This window comes from Papaver somniferum, chromosome 5, assembly GCF_003573695.1.
Source record: "Papaver somniferum cultivar HN1 chromosome 5, ASM357369v1, whole genome shotgun sequence".
NCBI classification, from domain to species: Eukaryota; Viridiplantae; Streptophyta; class Magnoliopsida; order Ranunculales; family Papaveraceae; genus Papaver; species Papaver somniferum.
The window spans coordinates 57,511,540-57,531,298 of NC_039362.1; the positions used below are offsets into that span (position 1 = coordinate 57,511,540).

Below are 19,759 nucleotides of genomic sequence, written 5' to 3' on the forward strand. Positions count from 1 at the left end.
GCACATTTTTTAGCGGTTTCAGTGGTACACCGATAATTATAGTTTTCTGCTTTGATCAATTAGTATCACCAAGATCATCGTTTTTTATTTTTTTTTATGAATTTCGTTTTGCTAAATTTGAAGGCAGGATGAAAAAAAGGTTTGCAATTTCTTTTCCTTATTAGAATTTCACTAATGAGTTTAAATTGTATTATTTCTTTTCCTTATTAGAATTTCACTAATGAGTTTAAGGTTTATCATAATTTTAAGCATTAAATATTCTATTGTGGTTGCTACAGATCCAATACAATTTTACAGAATTGAAGACTTTCTACTGACACACAGAAATAACTTATACGATAACTTCAACAGTAAGGGAAGCTCTCCATTGTAAAGAAACTAGAGAATCAAAAATTATACTCTTAGCTATGTGCAGACATGGTCTGTTTGATCTTCATGCATACAATAAGAATATGTAAAGAACAATTGTTGATTTATCTTTTGGCGATGAGAGAGTACAAGCATCACTGGGTAATGTTCCTGTAAAAAATCAGAATTGTCAAAATGATAAATGGTAAGGATTATGGTAGTCCCCAGTAAATCAAGGATAAAATAGGATAACATTTTGTTCGATAATGAAAAGAGAAAGCATCATATATACTCCATAATATTTCCAAATAAAATTGCTTGTGATTATTTCTATTCGATTATAAGTTTTGTATTTATGATGAACCCTACCGCTACTTGAAATTAATAAAATGATGGGTTATCAAGAAGAGGATTATCAGGGTTGTCAAGGGATGCCGAAAACATTGCCAATGACATGTAAAAGCACTCAATTCTGTTGGTTTTAATGGTTCAATTCATGGGTCGACCTTGAATATACGATATGATAGTTTTAGTTAATTAAAACCTAAATCCATTTTGATCGGTCTGTATTGTGAAAAGAAAGATTGAGACCAGTGATTGTTTTTTTTTCCGTCGTGTGAAAGTTTTATCGTCTCTATGGGTTGATTGTCTGGAATGTTATTAATGTGATTGTGTGCATATAAAAGAATAAGAAATTACATAAGTGAATAGATTACTGATAAATCAATTAAATCAGGGACCTAACATAGCTTAATTTTTTTCTCAGCAACCAATGTACCAATTTCAAACAAGAATGCAAACTGGTCCCCTGGAAGAAGGTTGGTCCAAAAATTTCAACAATTTAGTAAACAACCGGATGTGCAAACTCCCCAAGCCCAACAACCCAACTAAAAATTTGAATCGCACGCACAGTCAAGTTTATTATTACAAGTACGTATATAAGAAAAAAGGAACAAAAGAAGGGATAGAATTCATATCGACTTCTAGAAGCGAAAAAGTCTGTAACTTTTTGTGAAGCAAAAATATTTTGCTTCTGATTTCTGTTATGGAGGGTTCTGCTTTTGTATCCAAACGCGTTATGATTGGGCGTTTGGATGTACACTGACAAATAACTTTTCGATTTCTAGAAGTCAGTTTGCTGATATTTTTTTTCAAAATGTCTTCTAGAAGCAAAAAAAGAAAAGAAAAGAAAACTTTTAAGCGAAATAAATTTTTATTACATCTGACTTCTGGTATTCAAACATGTTGTAACAACAATTGAGTTTGTGTGACTTCCAAATCTAACTACAGTAGAACTTATATCGCGTAGGGTTCTTAAAAAGACAAGTGTTGACGTCCTGACGTGAAGCAAATGCTAGAACCTATCTGATGCATACATGATATATATGATCGAGAACAATTATAACACGAATCGAGAAAACAACTAATATATGCATTCAACGTAGATGATGAAAGCACACAGATTGCTTAATAAGAAAATCTTATGATCCTTAACCTTGGTGTATTTCAGGAAAACAAATCTCACGTGAAATCCAGAAATTGGTAAACACATCATAATCCGCTGCTACAAATTTAACGACCAAATGGAGCCGAATACATTAATAGGTGCATCTACGCCATTCAAGATAAGAATAAAAGTATTTAATTAAATGTATATTTAAAATTGTCTTCAATGATGTAAAGTAACTATAGTGTTTATGATAAGCACAATGCAGTCTTTTAAGCAATAATATTTTTTTGCTGAAAAACGGGGCAGACTGCGTAGAAGAAATATTTACTGCAATTAGGGAAATCAATGGTCATTAAATTCAAACTCGAAAAATATCTCACTCTAAAAGCGCATGGCATATTTTATTGTAATAATGCTTTGGAGAAAGCATATCTATTAAAGAAAAACGAACGAGTAAGTACAACTCCTGACAAAGAACAACTCCAGAAAACTATTAAGAACGACCTGGTAAAAAAATGAAAATATGACACAATATAAAGAGACGATGACATGCCAACGTTGATCGAACTGGATGAACATGATGATGATATGGACGAGATTATGGAGAATGATCCTGACATGCCACCGTTGGTTGAGATAAATGAAGAAGGCTATGAAGTGTTTACTTATTAATAGAGATTATAGATGGCATGAGCATTTATTTTTAAGCACACCGCTTTTGAAACATATTAATATTCTCCGACAGTATACTATTTAATGGATTTGAATCTTATAATTAACAGTGCTATCATGGCGTTCCTTTTTGGGACCAGTGTCCATCTTAGATAAGACTTATTAAGTTGTATCATGGAACTACTAACAAGCAGTTCAAACACCACCAACAAACATGTAATACTGACAAGGTCATACGCAAAACTGTACTCAACATAGTACTGTCATATTAATCGACTTCTAAATCTAGACATAAATAAAGGTATCTATGTAGTAACCCTGCATATGCACACTTCTAGCGTCTCACGTTTCTTTTGGTTTTGTTTTAAAAATTGCATTTCACAAATTTGCATGTGATATATATATATCTTCCAAAACTTCTACAGATAAAATCGCTGGACATGACAATTTGTTAATAAAAAAAAGTGTAATTATGTTTAATTGCAAATATTCATAAGAAAATTTAGTAATTGTTTTAAATCCAAAATCTGGGGAGTCAATTTTTTTTTATTATTTTAATATCTGCCTATAAAATTGATACATGAATTTAGATTTATAATACCAAATTTAAATCATTAGATACCTATAGGATATCGGAGTTTCATATCCCTTTAAAAGATCAAACTAATAAAAAACTGTTTCAAAAATAATCTAATGCATTTGACCACGAGCGCGGGGCGAAGCCCTGCCACTCTAAATTAGATGATCCCACAGGTCCGGTGCGTAGCACGGGTTACATACTAGTGAGTGTTAAAAAGTATTAAGAATTATTTGAAACCCCTGATTCTTATTGGTCGGGGGCCAGGATCTCTAGAATTCGAGCTTTTGGCCTAACTTTCAATGTGAGGCCAGCATTTCGGTCTCAAATTATATATACAATGTTTGCTAGTAGTGGTAACTAGGGCGATGATCATCCACTATATTTCCCCTGTGAAATTCTTTCTTTGTTTCACACCCATATGTTTGAATTTTGCTTCGAAAAAAAAAGTGTTTGAATATTTATATAATGTCTGTAATCTGTATATGGTTTGAGGCTGGCTCGCAGTGATTCTGCATTCAAATAAAGCAATCTCACACTCCTTATACAGCACTTCTCCTGCTACTCCAGACAATTCTCGTCGGGTCTTGACTCCTTATACCGCACTTCTCACACTCTAAGTCTGCGTTAGTCCTTCGCTAGAAATTCATGGGGTGTGGTGCTACTGGTAGAAGCTGCATTGATCCTTTAGTTGTTGAAACCCACGGCTTTGGAAAAGGGCTTAAGAGCCTTGCAAGACAATCTGAAACAATCACTATGACTTGGCAAATCTTTCTTTGTTAGAATAACGAGCTGAATCCCAATTCTGACATAAATTCAAATCAAGCCCTCACTCAATCTCCAGTAGGAAAGAGTTGGTTTCCGGCAAAGACTTTAAACATAATAGAATCTGAAAGTTGGTGTAAGAAGAGCATGCAAATTCAACTGCAGTAGCAAGATTGAAAGACAAAATGGTATTGAACTTATTTTCAGGATGCTCAGAAATGAAACTGAAGATATCATCCTTACAGGTAAAAATTGATTCCTTAATCTTTTCCCATAATGGCCCAATACAGGGGTTGTTTGCAGAACGGACAAATTAACATACAGACCTAATTATTAGTAAAAGCGAAAGGAAATTCCAACTGAGGGTCTAGGAATGGCGGTTTGGAAGCTTTTGCACAGTCCCGGTCCTGCAATTCTTTACATCAACTGAAAGTTGAGACAAGGAATATTATGCTTCTGCTTTTATATAAATTATAGAAAGTCAGGCTGGCCGGTGGAGGTTAGACAACGATGCCACATCCGGCTGTTTGGATCTACAAATCTTGGAGATGTGATTACTTCTGGAATTGGAAGGTTAACATAGTGGGTGTTGCATATTCCAACTGTAATACCACTGTAACCCGCAAACGCACCATGGACCTACAAAGTTACAACAGTTTTGGGAAGCATGAGTATTAATATCTAAGTAGGAATATTTGTTGCAGAGTTTTAGGACTTGGAGATTCCTAACAGCATCACAAAATAAAAAACCAGGAGTAAGGTGAATCTATACTGCATTCTGGCCAAGAACAGTGCAAAGAATAGCATCAGAGGCATTTGCTCGACACGCTCGGATCATATATGTCGGATCAATGTATTTGACATCTACTGGAACATCTACTCCCTTGAAGTGTTTTTTAATCTGTTGACAACAGGAAGCTTACTGTTACAAACAAATGATAAACACCAGCTTCTGGCAAGCAAAGAAAAATCTGAAGTTTCACAAATGCTATGAGGATATTTAACCTGTTGTTGGATATGAACTCCAATATCTCCTAAAACCACATACCCTGATGCATCTGTTGCACCTGACTTTTGCAACAAATCCTGAGTTTCACCAATTATGAAATGTCATAAGTACTGTTAAAATTGCTATGTCAAGAAGCAACTAATCACCAGAACATTAACCACACAGATTTTCTTGTGAAAATAGATATTTAGGTAAGTTTGTAAGTTCAACAAGTATACAATTAAAGGGAGTAGATTGGTCATTTTCCTTATTAACTAATGATATATATTTTTTCGTTGAATATTTAAAGAATTTGCCAAACCTAATCTGCAAGAAGAAAAATACAGGTAACACTTACTTGCCCAGCTCCTTCAGCTACACAAACGACAGCTGAACCTTTTGTCTGTATTAGATGTTCCAAATGACGTAATACACCATAAGGTCCTTCCAAACTAAAGGGTACCTGCAATTCGATTGTGAAGGTGTTCACTGATAATAGTAAGAGAAACAAAATGCTGAAATAGTGTACAATAGAGAAGAGTAATTGGACATTATCGAAGTATGCACCTCAGGTATCAAACAGATATCGATCTGGCCACTAGACAGCGATGCATGCATAGCTATGAAACCACTGCTTCTTCCCATTAATTTTACCAAGCCGACACCATGATATGCGCTACGAGCCTAAGTGAGTTTCAAAAAACCAAGTTAGCATGGTAGAACTTAGATGTACATTCCAACATCAAAGTGTGAAAGCCAATCTCGGTTTCTCGTTTGTAGTGTCTATCCAGAACTCTCAGTGTATTATGATAACGAAAAAACACGGGCTTACCTCAATATATGCAGAGTTGATTGCTCGCTGAGCCTCTTCTACAGCAGTATCAAATCCAAAGGTTTTATCCATCAGAAGTATATCATTATCAATTGTTTTTGGAACACAAACAACTGAGACCTTGAGTTTTCTCTTGCGGCACTGTGTATAAAGAAAGTATCACAAGTCATTTAAGGACGCCATGATAATAACAAGTAAATGATTTCAACAAGAACAGGTTATCAGAATGGATGGAAAGAAGAGCAAAACAAGTGAAAATATAATCTTAAGTTTGTAAATTTGTATTGACGATTAAAAGTAGGCCATCAAATTTGTGAAATGTGAACCTCTAAGAGTAAGAACAGATCTGAATAAAAGTCAAACAAAGCTAATTATCTGTACACAGTTATCAATTCATTACCAAAGAACATAGGGAAAAAGCGACAGTGAGAGATGGTGCATGTTAGCAAACTTTAAGTTCATTACCAACAGCTAAAGCCAAATAACTAGGAAACGAGAGTCAAAATTTGATGTGAACAGCAATCCCTATTATGCAAATTGACCAGTTAGCGCTAATGAGTTAACTGTAGCGAGTCTTACGGGTGTAGGGTTGTTGTAATCATATAGTAATAGGAGCAGAGCGTAATGATTGTCTTTGCATCAGCTTTCGGCCGTTTTTGACATGCAAGCAGTGTTTTTGTAGTAAGATTTGTCAGGTGAAAGATTCTGTCTTACACCGATACGAGATTATAGATCAGGGGTTTAGATGAAACTAAACTCTTTAGGTCTTTCTAGATAAATCTTTCCCAGTCCTGTAAATTTCTTTGTCAAATAATACTCAAGTTGATAAACTGTGTTTTAGTTTGCATCTGAGTAGTAGATCAAATACCTCTTTGTGTATAGCATTCGCTCCAGCATGAGTACCGTTCCCGCCGAGTATGAAAATCATATCAATTCTCCTGGCCTGAAATCACTTAGTTAACTACCGAGAAACTACTAGCAAAACATGATACAATCCAGAGAGAGCAATATTACATCAATGACAAAAATTACAAGGGAAGTCAAGCAACTGTTCCTAACCTGTATGCTGTCTACAATGTCACTGGTACTACCACCCCCACGAGAAACACCAAGTAAACTTCCACCAGCAAGATTAATGTTTTGAACCACTTCTCTGGAAAGCTGTGAATTGCAATTTACAGTCAATGCTACACATATGACAGTATCAGAAACATGATCTCATCTATTGTATGCAATGTTTAAAAACGCGAAGCGCTCTCCTGTTGAAGCGCTATCGAAGCGTTGCCTCGCGAAATATATAAATGAACACAACTTTAAAATCTACTCCTGTATGAAACTTTCATATAAAAAAGAAAAACCTATATGAAACTAAGAATTTGTCAACATAATAAAGTGAACAATTGAACTAACTAACTAGCTTTTTCTTATTTTAGGTTTTAGAATCAAAACGTCTGAGACTTTTATTTTTGGGTTTTAAAGCCCCAAAAAATGCTCCTGCTGCAGACATAAATTTGAGGCGCCCGCTTCAGGGCATTATTCATCTGAAGCGCAAAAAAAACGAGCCTCATATCGGTTTTTTAAAACCATAATTGTATGTTAATAAGCAGGAAATTCTACTAACCGGCATTTCTTGTAAACCATTATTGAAAAATCCTCGGTAGCCATATGGGATCCCAACAATGTTTTTAACCCCGTAGATTTCAAGGGTAACAACTATCTGCGAAAGATGACTGGCATAAGAAATTTGTGGAGATAACAATTTGCCGTTGTTAAGTAAGACAAATCTTATGCTCTGAACTCAGGAGTCAGGAGGAGACAAATTAGAGAGGAAAAAGTTCAATCTGATCAAACATATATTATTTACACTTGACTTACGACCTGTATTTACTAGTCTGAATAAAAAGCTCGCTGACCTGTCTAATAACATCATTGAGACCAGGACACAACCCTCCGCAAGTGACAATTCCAGCCTTTACGCTGTCAGGTTGAAAGTATATCTTATCACGTGGCCCGGCACGATGCACCCTACGTAGAAGATCAATATAAAAAGCTCGGCAGATAGCGGAAAAGTCAAACCCAAACCAAGAAACAGAACAGGCATTTGCACAACACCAGATATTGATTCGACTAAATTTATAAGATGCACACATGCTGAACTTTAATTACTTCAAGTGGAAGCCAATAGAGAAGAATCTTAAATTACCATTGTTCTATCCAGCTGCAATTAGGATCAATGCATTCAGCTCCAGCAGAGGTTGGCGACGAGTACTTGATAACCTGGTAATTTAATTTTAATATATCATCATACACCATATACTAAATACCCTATGGTACTTCCAAAAGAAATAAGTACGACATAAGCAAACTTGATATCCAATGAAAGAAAGGTATTACTCCACTAATCAGAGCCATGATACAGTAATAGAAAAGTACACAATTTCATGCCATAATTCAGAATTGGGTCCAGTTAAGATGTGTAACATAGTATAGTTATTTTGCTACTCTTGTCATCACAAAGCTCAAGCAAAGAAACTATATGGGAAATCAAAGGCAGAAGACATCTAATTTTGTTAATCCTCTTCTCTAACTATGTTTTAAGTTTAAAAAGAACTTGTGATTGTAATATGGCAGCTCACAACTTATCCTAACAGGCAAAAACTAATCAACTTCATATGATTTTGGAAGCCTGACTCAATCTAGCAGCTTTAACCCATGATTGAAGTAGATTTAGTTTTGAGCTACATATGCCATCCTTTTCTTATACAGTATAAAAAAAATGGCTCACATTAACAAAACATACCTTTAAAAGTGCCCTATCATCTTCATTTACATAACCGTTTTTCCTTTCCTCAGGCATACTGGCACCATCCACTAATTTTGGACCTCTATTATAGCAGCACATTGTAAGAACATTAAACATAGAAAAGCAATTCACCACAAAATAACCATAATATAAAAACGAAATGAAAAGCACAAAACAAGCAATCACCTATTTTTCAAAGAAAAAGTAGTTGGAATTGGCTTCATATCAAAAACATCTCTAAGATGCGGCAAATTAAACCTTTCCCCAAACTCATCTTGATACTGTTTAATCCAATTCGGATCAGTAAAATCAATATCACGATTTTCAGAAACAGCTCTAATAACCAAACACCTTTGCCTTGTATTACTCCGCCGCGATTTCCAAATATTTACATTATTCAAACTGAACAATGAAGCTGGTGTGTTTCCCTTTAAATCCCAACCATGTTGCCCCGAATTTATCGAACTAGTAACATTTGGTGTAGATGAAACTAAGGCCATCACCACAATGGCCTAAAAAAATTACATAGAAATAAAAATCAGTCTGATTCAATTCTATTAGAGATCTCTAATTAGTTCTAAAATCCAAGAATAAGAATTGAAAGTGTCATATTACCTGGAGAAATCAACAGATTAAGATGATCAAGATCAGATCTTCAAAGAGAGAATAAGCTAATAAGTTGTCTTCTAATTCCAGTAATTTGGGTAAGCTTTAAAATTCTTCTTTGGAGCCGGCTGTCTGTCTGTCTCTCTTTAAACCTGTCTTCTTCTACAGTTCCACTTCTTGAACTGAGAAAGGAAAAACCAACTTCTTTTTCGATATATGACTTTTGGCTTTTACAAAGAGTTTTTTATTTTTTGATAAAGTCAGAAAGTAATGTGGAAATAACCAGGGAATATAGTCTGAGATGCGGACTAATAAAGGTTCGTTATTTTACGTGATGGAATATTACTATATTAGAAATTGAACTTGGTTATATCATGAAACGACAAATAACGAAGAGTTGCATCTGATGATGGTGAAGCAGTAGAAGTATACTGTCATGTTTGGTATCATCGAACTACAGCACAGAAGAAACCTTATGTACACGTATTACGTTTTTGACCTTTGACTTTCATGCTATTCGTTCGTCTTCTGTTTGTTTCGGGCGCGTGCTCCTAACGTTAGTGTAGCCTTCTGCTAGTTTCTCTTTTTAAAGAACGGTCACCTAGCTCAGCTAGTCATCGTCGTTTTCCAAAATTTCATGCGTTCCAAGAGGTTCCAGGTTCGAGCCTCCAATTGCGTAATATTGCAGAGATTAATATGAAAGTTTGAGCTAGTTTGCACCTCTTATGACACAATCTCAGCCCCCATCCGTTTCGGCTCCTTTGACTAGGTTACTCATGAGACTCGCTGGTAGGCTAGCACAACAACCTGTTCAATTGATGTAGTAGAATGTCGTTGGAACTTAGCTTGTTACGCTTCCAACTAGTTTCATGCAATAATCGTTATCCTATTATAAAAATTATATTAATTGATATTTTTATTTTATTTTGATAAAGAGTATTACATTAACTAGTTGGAAGCCTAACAAGCTCCAAGAACGTACTACTACATTAATTGAACAGAATTAATTAAATAAAGAGTATTATATTAGATAAAGAGTATTATATTTTTATTTTATTTTAGTTAGAGTATCATTTTTTTTTATATTTTTATTTTTTTAAAAAGAACAGTCTTATTACACAGAGTTCGTTGGTAATCTCGCTACCGACAACGTACTACTACATTAAGAACATGTTGCCGTGATAGCCTACCAGCGAGCCTCATGGGTAACCTAGCCAAAGGAGCTGAAGCGGATGGGGGCTGAGATTGTGTCACAAGGGGGCAAACTGGAATAAGCCAAACTGGAGGAACAGACCAGTACATAGAAGAATTGTTCAGCTTTGCCCATTGAGCAAGCTCATGTGCAATAGGATTACAATAACGAGGTTGAAAGGAAAAAAATGCAAGCTACTAAACTAGAAGAAAAAAGGAGAATGTCCTTCACTAGTGGAAAATGAGTTTTTAACCACTTCCCGGGCCCAAGTAAAACTACTGCTGCTGGGCTGTAGTTTGGCATAGTGCCGTGACTCACAGTTGTTTTATTGGGAAACCTGTTTCTGTCACAGTGGTTTTATAGAAGGGTATTTTTGTAAAAAAACGGATCTTCAGAACCACTGTAAGGGTTAGAGTTTTCTACAGAAAGAAACTATGAGAAACATATACCTAACCTTATCTCGTCTGCAGCCTCTTCCTTCACTCTCTCTCTCAACTCGCTCTCTGATTTTTTCTGTATCATAACAACTAGTTGCTTGTGAATCAAAACTTTTAGTATTAGGTTTTTCCTCCTCTTTTTCAACATCATCTCTTGAAGGTTTGTTCTGAATCGATGAAAAAGAGGCGATAAAGATTATCAACAACAATTAACTGAATCAAAAGATAAGTATCATCTTTAATTATTTTTTTTAGTTCAATCGATTAACTTATCAATCTCGAATTGAAATTTCAGAAAAAAAATTTCTATGTTAGTAAACCTAAAAGCTTGGATTTCATCTCACTCCTCTTATCTGATTCTTATCAGTTTGTGCATTTGTTGATACTTTAAGTTTATTTGTTTGTTTTCTTAGTTTCGTTTTATTGATTGTGTGTATTCTATTTTTATTCAGGCACCATAAGAGTAGAAGGCTCCACTACATCTTCCAATCCAGCTAAATCTGGTGGTGGTAAACAAAAGAAGAAGATCAGTTCATGATTAAATCTATATTGGGTTCTTCTTTTATGTTGAATTTAAGTTTTTTACTTTATAATAAGTTGTCTTGTCTTGTGATTTGGACAGAATTGAAGCAAAGGAAACCAAAAGGAGAAGGTTAACAACGTGATTTTGTGGGATCAAGCTAGGGTTTAATCTGTGGTTTTCTTTGTAAGATCATTACTTTAGCTGGTTTAGTAAATATGATGTCTTTTATGTTTGATAAATATGGGTTTTGTTACTATGTTACTAGATTAGGGTTCCTGTTTTGGAACTGTATGTTGTTACAGTTTTGATAAAAATGGGGTTTTTGAGTTGCATTAGTTTTTCTTAGTGTTGCATCAGTTATAACAATCTTTTAGTTCACCGCTTTCCTGTTGTTTCGTGGTTGAGAAATTCACCATTTTTCATATGTTTTCTGATTGGTAGGAAGTTGAAGAGAAAAAGATCGTATGAATGGCCGACCTCTGTGAGTCTCCAAGCTAATCCAAATAGAAATAAAGTGTGATTTCGATGCGTTTTCTTGTTACAATTTTGAAAATTTGTTGATACAGGACATCGATTTGGCAAAGTATGCATTGGCATTAACGGGTCATTTAGATTGGCGAAAAGCTCATGCTTTTGAACATTCCATGGGTAAGTAAAGCCTTTTCCATCCTATTTCAGCTTGCTAGCTTGATTTTTGGGCGTCTAATATTAGGGATTCTTCTTAAACTTGTCTCGTTGTATGTTTTCATCAAGGTCCATGATAGAGTATTTGAGGTATGCTTGGTATATTCTCATAAGTTTTTTCTTTCGTCAGTCCATAGGTTTTGCCCATGTTTTCTGACTTACTCCCATTGGAGTGTAGGCAAATGGCTTACTAATTGGGATGGAAGATGTACGTGTACCACAAGAGAAGCAAGCCAAGTGTCTGTCGTCATTGCTTATCCCTCTATGCAATCAGGTAGGGGATGAATCCTTTCTTGAGGCAAGTTATTAGATGGGAAGGGGAAGATATTTCTGTTAGTTGGAAAATTTTCTTTCCTATTCAGGTCCGTAAGCTGCTTTTAAATGCCAATGTGCAAAATCAGGAAGAATCTTATGCTAAAATTGCCAATATACAACAATTAATCATGGCAATTAATGCACTGAGCAAGGTATTTTTGTTGAGTCCACTAACTTGTATACTCTCGGTTTATTTTTGTTAGCTCCACTCCACGTCATGTTTGTTCTCTTTACTTTATATAATGTTTCTCACCCAAGATAAATTTGGTTTCTTTAGGGAGACTAGCAGTGGCAAGACGTTCGCTGAAGCCCTAAAGGAATGGGGGATCCTCTGTAACTCACCATTATTGGAGACTTTGATTCTTCTCTTCCAATTATCAGTATTTACTTTATTAGGAAATTGATCCTAAAATATAGTTGTTTTGTGCACCAACGTCTGCGTGAACATTTCCTGATGTGAGGTCTTATGTGTCACCATAAGATTAAGCTAATGTGGACTTGCATTTCCTTGTACTACTATTTTCGTATCTAACATGTTGCTGTTGCGTTAGTTTGGTGACATGTCTGAATTTTTACTCCGGTTTTTGTTTGTGGCAGACTTTGGATGTTCTCCTTCAAATTCTTGTGGTGTTTCCTAAGGTTGATGCTCTACAGAGTAAGGTAATACACTATCTTTAGCTGAGCTTAAATAATAGGATCAAACTCAAAATAGAAAATTGAAGGGAAAGAATTATCCGTGTAGCATGATTTTTGGATCAAAATGAAAAAAGAACTTGTAGTCCGGATTGTAACCCTGAGTTTGAGCCAGGCTTCCTGTTCTGTTTAGGAAGCTTTTACATGGTACTGATTTCGGTAATATGCAGGTCATGTCATTTATTCACCGGATGGTAGAGGTTTTAGGAGGAGCTGTCTTTCCCTTCGCTGCGATGGTATGACCTTTAGCTTGTAATGTTCGCAGCTAGTCCTTTATCTTGTCAAAAGTTATTTTCTGTAGAAAGATGTAGTGACACGTTGCATTGCGGCACAACCCTCTAGTTTAGTTTGGTAAATGAGCAATGTCACCCTGAGTGAATATTTATTATTATCCATGTTGTCGTGGCAGAGGATACTGTTAATACTGAAATTATTTTGCTTCTGCAGATTGGAAGCCGAATGCTATCCATTGCACTCTGTTTTTGGAAAGCAAAGACTCCTAAACGAAGGGAATCCATTGATTTGGGAATTCCCTACATGGAGGTAGGTGAACATCGTTATTTAAGTTCACAATTTTAACAAGATATGTTTGTTGTAAAATTTCTGAACAAGTTCAAACATGACTTATACTTCAAAACATAAGAAGACTATATGGGACAAGTCATCGACCAATAGTTTTTATTCCAAGTAATTATTTAAAAATGTTGAATTACAATGTATGTTGAGACTCTCAATTGTAGCTAACCGAAATGGTAATCATCATTACTGGTTTATTTGGATTATTAGTTACCTGGTGTGGTGCCAGATCTGCAGAAATGGTAGAGTCTCTTCGCTATATGCCCAAGGTAAGCTTGATCCTTCACCCTAACTTGAGCGTACCCTGGTATTCTTCAATTTTTTGTTCAGTAGATTTTAGCTTTCGTGAATTGCTTAAAGTGTCCTTGTGCTTGGTTTTACAAAGAAGATTCATTTATCACTCGTTTTAGTGTTCGAATGTAAACTCCATTTCCTCTTTTAGTGTCTGTAAGTTCTTTTCCAGCTTGTCCTCTTTAATTGAAGACTAAACTATGTTGTTCAACATTATTGGGGATGGACTTAGTTTTTTTCCCAAGTACCTAAGCATACGTTTACTGTCAAAATACTTACTTACAATTAAATACTTACTCCATCGTTAATCTTTCTTTAATTTGTACATTTAAAAGATTTACTGACAGTTTCCTGCTTATATTATCGTTTCATAGGACAGAACTGCTCATTTGATGGTATTATCTTGCATACGTTCGATCTCACAGTTTTGAGCACTTGTGTCAATTTTGCAAATGAGAAACTGCAACAACATTTCAATCAGGTACCTTATCCAGAGAAGTTTGGCTTAATCATTGATTGCATATGGTTCATACCTTTTTTTTAATTTTTAATGTTCAATGTATTTTCACTACACTTTAAAATGGAGCAGGAATAAGACACAGTTGTCAATTTTTCGAAAGTTCTCATATTTTCTTCACAGATTGAATTGTTTATGTATAAGTATTATGTTGTTATTGTTTTGAATTCATTTTGTTTGAATTTTTTGCAGGTGGAATTAAAGTTTGATCATATAAATGGTAATGGATGCAACTATGGAACTCCCTACGAGTGTCAACTGGCAAGTATGGTGAGTAAGGATCTCAATTGGTGAAGTTTTAGGATTTTCTCCTAAGACTTCTATCAAATCTCAATTTCTTCATGAGTTATGGACGGAATGTTGTACATATGCAAAGTAGTTGCAGTTCATATGTTTTCTTTAAATTATAATTTGAGTGGATACATGTATGTGTAGTTGTAGGCAATGCTGGTCTCTAATATATTCCTCATCTATTATCTATTTTTTACTGTTAATTGTTGTAGTCTTGATTTTTTTTTTGTGTATGCAGCTTAGGGCTGGAGTGATGGACCTGATTTGAGCCGGTTTGTCAGAAGATGAAGATATAGATGGGGAAGTCTTACCTTCAACTTAGTGTTGAAACTTCATGGTTGTAAATCGTGTAACATGAATATTGGTTAAGGTCTTCCAATTTAGTATTAGAAGTTTTCCGGACTTGGAACTCGAAGTATTTTAGATAGGTGAAATTGTAAACTGTGTACACTTTTCTATACAAATTTAGTTTTGATCCTCTTTCTTTTATGGATTAATAAAAATATATTCGTTATAAACTGGTTTTATTTATTATCTATTTAATTTTATTAAATTCAATTTGGAGTCATTATTAATGATTCAGCTTTGGATTCAGCTGAACCAATAATGATTTTATTTTATTAAATATCATCAAATAAAAAGTACTGTGTCTATCAGTCTCTACCGGGATACTGTCAATGTAAGTCGTTTTTTTTAAAGAATTCAACCTTCGCCAGCCACAGTCGTTTCGGGAAAAACCACTCCCAGATTCCAACTGATGAACACAGTCGTTTTTAGAGATAGTCTTGGCAGTGGTTTAACTTCCATTTTCCACTAGTGCTTAATGATAGCATCCGTTCTTGAATCACCATCGATGAGACTTTTAGCATCACTCTCAATCATGATATGAGTGAATTTTTCCTCCATAACTTTCTTCAGAACTGCCCATATAGCTCTGGCTTCAGCTTCTTCTGCAGACTTTATTTCAAAAACCATGGAGGCACAAAAGGAAGCCTTTCTAGCAAAATCCCGCATCACATATCCTGCACAATTAGCTCCAGTGATATCATCATAGGCTCCATCAGTATTACACTTAATCCAACCAAAAGAGGGGACATTCATTTGTCACACAGACTAACAGGAGTAGTAGGAGAAACAATTAAACAAGATTTCCTGGTCAAAAGCATAGCTCTAGCTCTAGCTAAGACTGCTAAGTGGGTTTCTTTAAGGTTTTGGAAAACAAGGTTATTTCTACTACTCCAAGTAGACCATAGGACAGCAACAAAGAGACATTGATCTTCATCAGGAAGTTTAGTCACAGGGTCTGTAAGCCAAAAATTCAACCAGTCAATGAAAGACTTGTTTTGAAAGACCTGAATGTTGACACAAAGAGAGCTGAGAAACCAAACCCTACTAGCAAAGGGGCAGAGAACTAATGCATGCATAACAGACTCATAAGGATCAATACACCTAGAACAATCAACACTATGCATGGGAATTCTTGTATGTAAAATAGTTCTGGCAGGTAGGAACCCTGAATTTCCAAATGCGCTTCCAAAGATTGATGCATGGGGAGGGCCTAAGGACTCTAATTCCCATGTAAGTAGACTTAAAGGAGAATCTACCATTCTTTGAAAGTTCCCAAGCCCTCCTCTGGCTTAAGCTAATAGTGAACAGAGGCATTATCAAACTGAGTATTTAGTATATTAACATTTGAAGTTCTGGTCTGATTATTAATGAAGTAAGAGACTTTGACATTGGGATCAGGAGGGACTAGGGGGTTAGGTGTAGCAGAGCCCAAATCTGGGATCCATTTGTCACACCAGGGGTCAATAAATTAACCATCCCCTACAATCCAAGAGATAAAGGGTTTGATCAACTCCTTAATAACATGCATGCACTTCCAAGACCAAGAGCACTTACTAGTGCACTTGGCATTCAGGAAATCAGTTCTAGGAAAGTAATTATCTTTAAGAACAGTAGCTAACATACAATTAGGATTTTCAATAATTCTCCAAGCATTTCTGGCTAGCATGGCCAAGTTATTTAGCTCAGCTTTCCTAAACCCCATACCACCTTCAGATTATGGGGAGCACAGGATATCCCAACCCAAAAGATGTATTTTTCTATCTTTTGGGTCAAGAGTTTCTCCCCACCAAAATTTACAGAGATGAGAATCCATTTGTATACAAAGGTGTTTGGGGATAAGGAAAGCTCCCATTTGAAATAAGGGAATATCTTGGCCAATATGTTTGACTGGAGTAGTTCTAGCAGCTTGGGACAGAAGCTTATGAAGCCAAATGGATATTATGTCATCAATAGCTTGGAGGATACCCATGTGGGTTTGAATTTTGAAGCTTGAAACACAGTAGGGGTACCAAGATACTTTTCTCCTAAATCCCTATTTTGGATATCCAGGATATTAGCAAGTTGAGCCTTTCTATATTCAGGTATTTTCCTACTAAAGATAATCCCAGGTTTATCAAAGTTTATTTCGTGACCAGAAGCCAAACAGTATTTTTTGAAGATAATCTTTGATAGTCTGAAAGTCTTTAACAATAGCTTTAGAGAAAATGATGGAATCACCAGCAAACAAAAGATGTGTCATAGCAGGAGCATCTTTACACACTTTTATGCCTTCAACCAAACCTTTAGAAGAGAGGGTATCAATGTAAGAAGATAGAGCCTCTGAGCAAATAATATAAAGATAAGGGGATAGAGGGTCTACCTGCCTTAGTCCTCTTTCTGGTTTAAAGAAACCAGTTGGACTCCCATTGAGGAGGACCGAGTAAGAAACAAAGGAGAAACACTGGTTAATAAGTTTTATCCAGTGATCAGACAGCCCCATTTTTTTTTAAAACATTCTCAAGAAAAGACCATTCCAGCTTATCATAAGCTTTGGACATGTCAGGCTTGATGGCAGCAATGCCTTCAGCTTTATCATTGTGGTTTACAACATATATGGCTTCATTAGCTAGAAGAATATTATCAGAAATACTCCTCTTATGCATGAAGGCACTTTGGTTTTGGGAGATAATGTTATTCATAAAAGGCTTCAGTCTATTAGCTAAAGTCTTAGAAAGAATTTTATAAATGAAATTACACAGGCCAATAGGTCTATACTGAGAAACCAACTCAGCCAGAGGCACTTTGGGGATGAGAGCAATATTAGTATGGTTAAATACTTTAGCTATGTGACCAATTCTGAAACATGTTTGTGTCATATCAATGACAGCCTCCCCAACAATGTCCTAGTGCTTTTGATAAAAGAGACCAGTAAAGCCATCAGGCGTTAGAGATTTTTCCCCTCCCATTTGAAAAACAACATTCTTAATCTCCTCTGGGGAAAGAGGAGAATTTAGGTGGCATTATCAGTTTCAGAGAACTTGACAGGGAGGTCTTGAAGAATCTCATCTTGGAATTTTTGTGGATGAGAAGAGTAAAGAGTTTTGAAATAATCTATAAAGGAATTGCCAATACTATTTCTACCAGTTGGAATAGTATTAGAAGAATCCTTAATCCAACTAATGTCATTTCTGTTTCTTCTAAAGAGAGTAACTATATGGAAATAGGGCGAATTTCTATCACCTTCCATAAACTAGACCTCTCTAGACTTGTCTTTCCAATAGAGTTCCTCTAGATTATATAGGTACTCTAATCTGGCTCTAAGTCTAGCTATAGAGCTAGAATTAGTAGGGTTGGAAGTTTGTATATCAACTAATTCTCCCCTAGTGGTAGATATATTGGTTTGAATATTACCAAAAGAGGATATTCCAATCTCTAAGACCTTTCTTGGTACTCAGGAGTTTAGCTTTGAGTTTATAAGCAGGGGATCCTACTACATTGACATACCAAGAATTAGCCATAATGTCTCTACAAGTAGGATCCTCAGTCCACATAGCCATGAAATGGAAAGGTCTAGGCATATAAATTTCCTCAAAGTTAAAGCCTATATGCATGGGACAATGATCAGAGGAGTCTCTAGGTAGATTATTGATATAAAGTTTAGGAAATAAGGTTTCAGCAAATTGATTAATTAGACATCTGTCCAATCTTTCAAGAATAAGATCTGGACCTTATTGAATATTGGACCAAGTAAACCTAGGGCCAGAAAAACCAGGATCATGCAAGTTAAACACAGAGCAGAAATGTCTAAGGTATTCAAAAACAAAATCATCAACTTCTAGGCCACTATTTTTATCCTCAGTACCTAAAAGAGTATTAAAGTCTCCTACAAAGAAAAATGGGTCATCTTGTTGTATTGGGGGTAGCTGGCATTGATTTTCCCAAAAGGCCTGCCTTAGACTACTATTAGGTTCACCATATATGAAGTGTATGTGACAAAATTTAGAATGAATGATGTCAGTAGATGTGACATAGATGCCCCTCAAGATGGATGAAACAATATTCAGGTGTATCTCTTTTTTCCAAGCAAGCACAAGACCACTACTCCTCCCAATACTTGGGACATTAAAAGTGCAAGGAAAGCCATGTTTCTTAATCTTCTAGCAGCAAAATCTTTGTTCATTTTCGTTTCCGACAGAAAAACAATGTCAGGATTTATGTTTCTACATAGCAGACTAAGTTCTTTATTGGCAGTTTTCTTTCCAAATCCTCTAATGTTCCAGCAAACCAAGTTAACATTGTTGACAGGGAAATGATTGATAGGACTAGACGCATTAAGATTATCAAGAATAGGGGGAGAAGGATTTGAGTTTACCTGAGTGGTAGGAGCAGAACCATCACCAAGTTGAGAATTGCTAGATCCATCCATTTGAGAAATATATTGAGTAGAACCGAGACTCAAAGTAGCAGCATTGTGAAGAGAATTATTGCAGACACCATTGTTACTTGGGGATTCGTCGACAGGAACATTATAACTACCATAAGGATCAAGCAGAGAATGGGTATTGAGGGTACAGTTGGATGAATTGATAGTAGGTAGATTTCCCAATTTAGTGATAGGAGGACAAAGTTGAGCATAATCTGGTTCAGATACTTCATGTTGTTCAGGAATAACCACCATGCTAGCTAATGTTGCAGAACTAGCTCTTGTACGTTTACTCAAATCATCTCTTGGGTTAATCTTCTTTTTCAGGTTAGATAAGGCATCATGCTCAGCAGCTGCGGAAATAACTTCTTCTCTAGTGATAGTGGGAGTCTGAGTTGGCACGACAGCTGTTTTGAATCTTCTTGAAGAGTTGGAGGTACGAATAGGAC

At 35.7% G+C, this 19,759-nt stretch overlaps 3 protein-coding genes across 10 annotated transcripts; 1 reads left to right on the forward strand and 2 right to left on the reverse strand.

Moving 5' to 3' along the window:
* Window positions 1–3,943: 3,943 nt before the first annotated feature.
* On the reverse strand, window positions 3,944–9,270 carry LOC113281634 (ATP-dependent 6-phosphofructokinase 5, chloroplastic-like). Its single transcript, XM_026530420.1, has 14 exons — window positions 9,051–9,270; window positions 8,622–8,947; window positions 8,433–8,517; window positions 7,836–7,909; window positions 7,546–7,657; window positions 7,254–7,349; window positions 6,692–6,793; window positions 6,501–6,575; window positions 5,633–5,773; window positions 5,368–5,484; window positions 5,159–5,263; window positions 4,818–4,898; window positions 4,585–4,713; window positions 3,944–4,451 (listed from the first exon to the last, which is right to left on the reverse strand). The coding sequence occupies exons 2-14, from the start codon at window positions 8,933–8,935 to the stop codon at window positions 4,284–4,286; spliced, it is 1,599 nt and encodes a 532-aa protein (XP_026386205.1). The 5' UTR covers window positions 8,936–8,947; window positions 9,051–9,270; the 3' UTR covers window positions 3,944–4,283.
* A 1,405-nt stretch (window positions 9,271–10,675) lies between these two features.
* LOC113281635 lies at window positions 10,676–15,094 on the forward strand. Of its 8 annotated transcripts, none has more exons than XR_003326290.1 (12): window positions 10,676–11,376; window positions 11,635–11,674; window positions 11,760–11,841; window positions 12,008–12,151; window positions 12,240–12,344; window positions 12,470–12,852; window positions 13,056–13,121; window positions 13,333–13,428; window positions 13,672–13,730; window positions 14,127–14,233; window positions 14,462–14,539; window positions 14,799–15,094. XR_003326290.1 is itself a non-coding variant. In XM_026530421.1 (11 exons), exons 3-8 carry the CDS (start codon window positions 11,821–11,823, stop codon window positions 13,705–13,707), a joined length of 378 nt encoding a protein of 125 aa, XP_026386206.1. In that variant the 5' UTR covers window positions 10,676–11,376; window positions 11,635–11,674; window positions 11,760–11,820; the 3' UTR covers window positions 13,708–13,730; window positions 14,127–14,233; window positions 14,462–14,539; window positions 14,799–15,094. The 8 variants fall into 8 exon arrangements, 2 of the variants coding, with proteins under 2 accessions (XP_026386206.1, XP_026386207.1); XR_003326293.1 differs by having other exon boundaries at window positions 12,279–12,344; XR_003326294.1 differs by having other exon boundaries at window positions 10,676–11,200; window positions 11,293–11,376; window positions 12,008–12,344.
* A 563-nt stretch (window positions 15,095–15,657) lies between these two features.
* On the reverse strand, window positions 15,658–16,167 carry LOC113279086. Its single transcript, XM_026527797.1, has one exon. It carries the CDS (start codon window positions 16,165–16,167, stop codon window positions 15,658–15,660), a length of 510 nt encoding a protein of 169 aa, XP_026383582.1.
* Between the last annotated feature and the right edge of the window lie 3,592 nt (window positions 16,168–19,759).

Excerpts from the sequence above, each read along its gene's own strand:
- LOC113281634 (XM_026530420.1), bottom strand. The coding sequence starts at position 8,935 with ATGGCCTTAGTTTCATCTACACCAAATGTTACTAGTTCGATAAATTCG. Across the intron at positions 7,910-8,432 it reads ATGATAGGGCACTTTTAAAG|GTTATCAAGTACTCGTCGCC; the intron begins GTATGTTTTGTT and ends TTAAATTACCAG. Across the intron at positions 7,350-7,545 it reads TCAATGATGTTATTAGACAG|ATAGTTGTTACCCTTGAAAT; the intron begins GTCAGCGAGCTT and ends CATCTTTCGCAG.
- LOC113281635 (XM_026530421.1), top strand. The coding sequence starts at position 11,821 with ATGCTTTTGAACATTCCATGG. Across the intron at positions 13,122-13,332 it reads TCTTTCCCTTCGCTGCGATG|ATTGGAAGCCGAATGCTATC; the intron begins GTATGACCTTTA and ends TTGCTTCTGCAG. Across the intron at positions 13,429-13,671 it reads TGGGAATTCCCTACATGGAG|TTACCTGGTGTGGTGCCAGA; the intron begins GTAGGTGAACAT and ends TTGGATTATTAG.
- LOC113279086 (XM_026527797.1), bottom strand. The coding sequence starts at position 16,167 with ATGGTAGATTCTCCTTTAAGTCTACTTACATGGGAATTAGAGTCCTTA.